The sequence below is a fragment of the Sorex araneus genome, chromosome 11 (genome assembly GCF_027595985.1).
Source record: "Sorex araneus isolate mSorAra2 chromosome 11, mSorAra2.pri, whole genome shotgun sequence".
In the NCBI taxonomy this organism is placed as follows: domain Eukaryota; kingdom Metazoa; phylum Chordata; class Mammalia; order Eulipotyphla; family Soricidae; genus Sorex; species Sorex araneus.
In genome coordinates, this window is record NC_073312.1 from 23,561,940 (window position 1) to 23,568,080 (window position 6,141).

General features: G+C 61.4%; 1 protein-coding gene across 1 annotated transcript; it reads left to right on the top strand.

The window, feature by feature from the left end:
* The first annotated feature begins 964 nt into the window (after positions 1 to 964).
* Positions 965 to 4,189, top strand: LOC129399419 (calcium homeostasis modulator protein 1-like). The gene is made up of 2 exons (XM_055119459.1): positions 965 to 1,516; positions 3,701 to 4,189. Exons 1-2 carry the CDS (start codon positions 965 to 967, stop codon positions 4,187 to 4,189), a joined length of 1,041 nt encoding a protein of 346 aa, XP_054975434.1.
* The last annotated feature ends 1,952 nt before the right edge of the window (positions 4,190 to 6,141 follow it).

Here is a 6,141-nt window from a genome sequence, read left to right on the forward strand (position 1 = left end):
CACCAGAAGCCCCACCATCACCTCCATCCCCGCGGCCAGCACCATCCTCCCACCATCAGTCCCGCCCATACCCCCATCACCACTCCCAGCCCAGCCACCCTCCCAGCCAGCACCCCACCAGCACACCGCCACTGTGTGACCTCGCAGGAGCCTCTGAGACCCAGGGGACGGACAGCAGAGCAGGCTGCTTCCCCCCTGCTGAGCCTGTCCTTCCACACACTCTCCCCTGCCACCCCCATATCCCCCCCCCCCTTCGTGGCCCGCGTCGCGATTTCCCTTCGCCAGCAAAGAGTGTGACGACACGGGTTGAGGATCCTTCTGCAGCTGTTTTATTCAGTTAACTCCCGATGAGAAAAGAAGGAAAGAACAACAACCTGGGTAATGGCAGTCCTTATATAGCCTGGTTGCCCCGCCTCTGACGTGGTGCTCATCTCTATTGGCTCTCGCCAATCACCCCATATAGGGTGGCGCTCATTCTATTGGCTCTCGCCAATCACCCCATATGAGGTGGCGCTCTATTGGCTCTCGCCAATCACCCCATATGAGGTCACTCTGTCATGGCCGCCACGCATGCGCAATGCGGTCGTTGCGCATGCGCAATTTAGTTGTTGCGCATGCGCAATATGGTTGTTGCGCATGCGCGATATGGTTGTTTACCACATTGGGGCACCGGATGTCGGCCAGTCATGCGCATGCGCACATGCGCAATGTGCTCTGGCTCCCTACACCCCCCCGAACTGCTCCCCACCAGGTGTGGCCCGGGGCTTCCTGGCCGGAGGCAGCTGCAGAAGGAGGGAAAGAAGCCGGAGGCTGGGAGACGGAGGGCCACACCCTGTGCACCCCCGCACCCCGGGCACCTGCCCGCCAGAGTCTCAGAGACACTCCCGCCCAGGCCCCGAGCTCCCCGTCCCCGCCATGCGGTGGGCGCCCAGGGGACTGAGCGGGCTGCTGGCGGGGCAGCACGATGGACAAGTTCCGGATGATCTTCCAGTTCCTGCAGTCCAACCAGGAGTCCTTCATGAACGGCATCTGCGGCATCCTGGCCCTGGCCATCGCCCAGATGTACTCGGCCTTCGACTTCAACTGCCCCTGCCTGCCCGGCTACAACGCGGCCTACAGCGCGGGCATCCTGCTGGCCCCGCCGCTGGTGCTCTTCCTGCTGGGCCTGGTGCTCAACAACAACGTGTCCATGCTGGCCGAGGAGTGGAAGCGGCCGCCGGGCCGCCGCGCCAAGGACCCCGCCGTGCTGCGCTACATGTTCTGCTCCATGGCCCAGAGCGCCCTCATCGCGCCCGTCGTCTGGGTGGCCGTCACCCTGCTCGACGGCAAGTGCTTCCTCTGCGCCTTCTGCACCGCCGTGCCCGTGACCGCGCTGGGCAACGGCAGCCTGGCCCCCGGCCTGCCCGGCCCTGAGCTCGCCCGCCTGCTGGCGCGGGTGCCCTGCCCCGAGATCTACGACGGGGACTGGCTGCTGGCGCGTGAGGTGGCCGTGCGCTATTTGCGTTGCATCTCCCAGGTGAGGAGGCGCCGGGGCCTGGGTCCCCCTGGGCTCTGGAGGGCTCGGATGCCCCGCCGTGCCCAGTGCAGGGAGGGAGCCCCGGGGTCAAGGCCGTGAGCTTCCACATGCAGGGGACCTGAGTTGGAATTTCAACTCCGCCTGGTCTCCCCAAGCACTTCTGGGGGAGGCTGGGAACCCCCGGGCTGAGCAGCATCCCTGGGCCCAGAGCATCCAACGGTCAGGCCAGGTGGGCCAAGTGCTAATGAGAAAGGCTCCCGGGGTCCTGAGCATTGCATAGGACCCCCACAGAACATGGACATCTGTCCTATGTACGTGTGCAGGGCCTCCTCGGGCATCGTTTTCCACAGATGAAGCTCTGAGGGGCACAGAGGCTCATTTTCCCAGCTAAGGCTGTGTGTGTGTGTGTGTGTGTGTGTGTGTGTGTGTGTGTGTGTGTGTGTGTTGTTAGGGATCTCACGCATGCAAGGTAATTTTGTTTTCAATTTTTTTTTTTTTTTTTTTTACTTTTTCTTGGGGTCACACCTGGCGATCGATGCACAGGGGCTACTCCTGGCTCTGCACTCAGGAATCACTCCTGGTGGTGCTCAGGGGACCATATGGGATGCTGGGAATCAAACCCAGGTCCGCAGCGTGCAAGGCAAACACCCTACCCGCTGTGCTATTGCTCCAGCTCATTGTTTTCGTCTTCTTTCTTCCTTTTTCCTTTTTTTTTTTTTGTTTTGTTTGTTCGATTGTTTGTTTTGGGGCCACCCCTGACAATTCTCAGAAGTTACTCCTGACTCTGCACTCAGGGGTCACTCCTGGCCCTGTTCCGTGGTGCCGGGGATAGAACCTGGGCTGGCCATGTGCAAAGCAGGCGCCCTAGCTGCTGTGCTATCTCTCTGGCCCAAGGTAACTTTTCTGCACCACTTGCCAGCCCAGAGTCCAGCTTCTGAGAGCCAGGTGACTCCCCTGGGCTTGTGTCCCCCGGGACACGTGCCAGGCGGCTTCTGTCCAAGGCGTGCTGTCTGTCTGTCCTGGGCGCAGCTCAGCCCACTGCACATACCAACTCTCCAGCCAGGGATTTGCATTCTTTCCTCTCCCGGGCCTGGTGGGGAGGCACATGGGTGGCTGGGCTGTTTGGATACATTTCCCTGGCAAATGCCCCCAGCTGGTGCCTCGCTGGGCTGCTTGGGGGGTGGGACTGAGGGCCTGGGGGCCCCTCCAGGGAAGGACTAGATGAGGTGGCACCATCAGTGCAGGGGCGGTGGGCGGCGGTTTGAGAGGAAATCCGGGCTCGGCATCCTGTGGGTCTGGGCCCCCATTCCTTGCAGCCCCCCAGGAATGGGAGGACAGGAAGCTGGGGGTGTCAGTGCAGGGGGCGGGGGGGGGGCGGACCTGGCTGCAGGAGCTGGGTGTTTGCACGATGAGAGGCAGGGCCAGGCACCCCTCTCTCTCCTGTGGTGCTGCACCAGCACCCAGACAGCCCGCGTGAATCCCACAGTCTGAGGGTGCACGCCAAACTCTGCTTTCCGGAGAAAACTCTGCTTTCCGAAGAAGCCAGCACTTCCTCTCCCACGTGGTCCCCTGGGCAGCCTCACTGACCTCCTGGCCTTTGACCCAGACAGCCCCGCTGAAGAGTGCCCGGAAGGCTGCCTGACCCCTCACGCATTGCTGTGAGTTGGCTTCCAAATTCATCTGAGGGGGTGGGGAGGACTGCACAGCAGGCCGGGAACTTGTCTTGCTCACATCTGAGCCAGGCTCAATCCCCAACTCCCCACGTGGTCCCCAGAGCTTGCCAGGAGTGATCCCTGAGTGCAGAATCAGGAGCAAGCCCTGAGCACCACCGGGTGTGATCCAAAGACATAAAAAACAAATTCTACTTGACATAGTGGGCTTCATCTGAACTCTAGAAATTTTCTTTCTTTTTTTATTAAATCTAATTTTATTTAATTTTATATTTAAATTATTTGTAATGAATCACCATGAGATGCAGTTGCAGATTTACAAACTTCCGTGTGAACTCCCGAAATTTTTACATACAAATCAGATTCCCAGAAGAAAATGTGGGTCTGTTCGGGCCCGTTGGACAGAAGAGAAGTTTTGGGCCCACCCAGTGCCCTTAGCCCAGGGTGACATGTCTGCACAGACCAGGGGCGGGGGTGGCCCTGAGCCAGGCCCGCTGACTGTGCCCTCCCGCAGGCCCTGGGCTGGTCCTTCGTGCTGCTGACCACGCTGCTGGCCTTCGCCGTGCGCTCCGTGCGGCCCTGCTTCACGCAGGCGGCCTTCCTCAAGAGCAAGTACTGGTCCCACTACATCGACATCGAGCGCAGGCTCTTCGACGAGACGTGCACGGAGCACGCCAAGGCCTTCGCCAAGGTCTGCATCCAGCAGTTCTTCGAGGCCATGACCCACGACCTGGAGCTGGGCCACTCCCACGGGGCGCTGGCGCCCCCCAGCCCGGCAGTGGCGGCAGCCCCCGCGGCCGGCCCCGAAGGGGCCGAGGAGGAGCGGGAGAAGCTGAGGGGCATCACAGACCAGGGCGCCGTCAACCGGCTGCTCACCAGCTGGCACCAGTGCAAACCGCCGCTGCGCCTGGGCCAGGACGAGCCCCTGATGGGCAACGGCTGGGCTGGGGGCGGCCCCCGGGCTCCCCGCAGGGAGGTGGCCACCTACATCAGCAAAGTGTGAGCCCGACCGGGGGGGAAGAGCCGGGCATGGGAGTGCAGGCTCCCCAGACCCCCTGGCGTGGGCACTGGGGGGGCCCCCATGTCCCTGAAAGGACCTGTCCAAGCCCCCATGGAGGAGGCTTCTGGGGCCGGGCCACTGGGGCCAGGAGCGGCCATCACTGTCATCCCATTGCTCATCCATTTGTGCGAGCGGGCACCAGTGACTCTCACTGTGAGACTTACTGTTACTGCCAGCAGCAGTATCGGCAGGAAAGGCACAGACGCGGCTGAGAGGACACAGTGTGCACTGCCCAGCTCCCAGGCCCTAACTCCCGGCTCTCCGTCTCACAGACCTGCTGGCCGCAGCGTCCACACCACCCCAGTGTCGGGGGGCCCATTCCCTCAGCTCTGACTCAGGCAGCTGGGGGTGTATCTAGCAGCAGGAACCCTGCGCTCTGCTGCGCCTCGGAGGGAAGCTGCTGGCCCTCAGCAGCCCCGTTGGACCGACTCAGAGCCCCGCCTGGGTGACAGGTGGTGCGACAAGGTGCCTGATCCAGGGCACTCAGGAGAAGCCAAAGTGTGCCCCAGGGAGGCACGCCGGGCCCCAGCTCCAGACCCAGAGAGCCTTCACCCCAGGGCCCCTGACCCTGACCTCCTGTCCCATCCAGGCCGGAGGCCGCAGGCTCTTGTCTCGGTGTCACCCGGTGGCAGTCAGGCTGTGTCCCGGCACCCAGCAACACCTGTGCTAGTCCCCATGTGTCATGAGGGTACTCTGGGGTTTGAGGGGTGCAGGTCCTGCCCTCATAACAGCTCAAGCACTGTTGCAGGTGGTCAGAGTTAAATTACGAATAGGGCGCACATTCAGACCACTCATGGGGGTTCCTTCGAAGCCCCCCTAACACCCCCACTCCTCGTATCTGGGCCCAGGACTTGGCCCCATAGACACAGAAGCTGCGGGCCAGGAGATAGTAGGTCAGGTAGGACACTTGCCCTCCACACTGTCAATCCGGGTTAAAGCCCTGGCACCACGGAGTCTCCTCTGAGTCCTGCCAGGGGTGATCCCTGAGCACAGCTTGGTGTGACCCCAAAACCAAACAAACAAAAGAATCAGAAGTGAAATATGCCCCTTTCCTCAAGATCCCTCGGGGGAAAGGGGGCTCTGGCTCAGAGGCCCTAGGTTGGGGGGTGTGTGCAGGGCGGTTGCCAAAGGTAGCTCCAGTGCCAGGATGAGCCGAAAGATTCAGCGCAGGCTCCGTGGCTTCAAACCGTGCCCCCAGGATGTTTCCTGAGCCTCCGTTTCCCCTCCGGTCAGAGGGCCGAGGGCACTCCCCTCTGAGGGGCACCATTCACTCCTCTCCCCTCACCTACGGGAGGACCCAGGAGCTCAGCTCATAAGGAGGAAATGGAAGGAGAAGAAGGGCCTCCCCCCACCTTCCAATGTCCTAGAACCCCAGTCTCGCTCATAAATGAACCCGAGTGGCTCTGTGGCAGCATTGTGGTTGTCTTTTGGTGTGTTGGGGTCGAACCCGGAACCCCATACATGCAGGTTAGTTTGACGGTGCCCGTGCTTCTATCTGTGTCCCCGCCCCCATCCCACCTTTCCCCATCTGAGACCCACAACTCCCTTTAATAAGTGGGAAAAGGGGGATCCTTATTAGCTGATGTGGGTTGGGAAGGAGTGAGGAGGGCTCTGCCAGGAGGGGGGCTTGAGGCCCTGCTCAGGGGAGGGTTCAGAAGACTGAGGAAGCAGTTTAGAGGCCAGAGCACAGGCTTGACCAGTGGGGGACCAGGGGCCCATCCCAGCACCCCGTCTCCCGAGCGCGAGCTGGAGCATGTCCTGGAACACTGCTGGGGTTGCCCTTAGAGCCCAGAAATAAGAATCAAAGCACAGAAAGACCAGGAGCGGGTACCAGGAGACCCTGGGCTCGATCCCTGGCAGCGCCGACACTCCCACTCAAAGGGAGAAACAAAGAG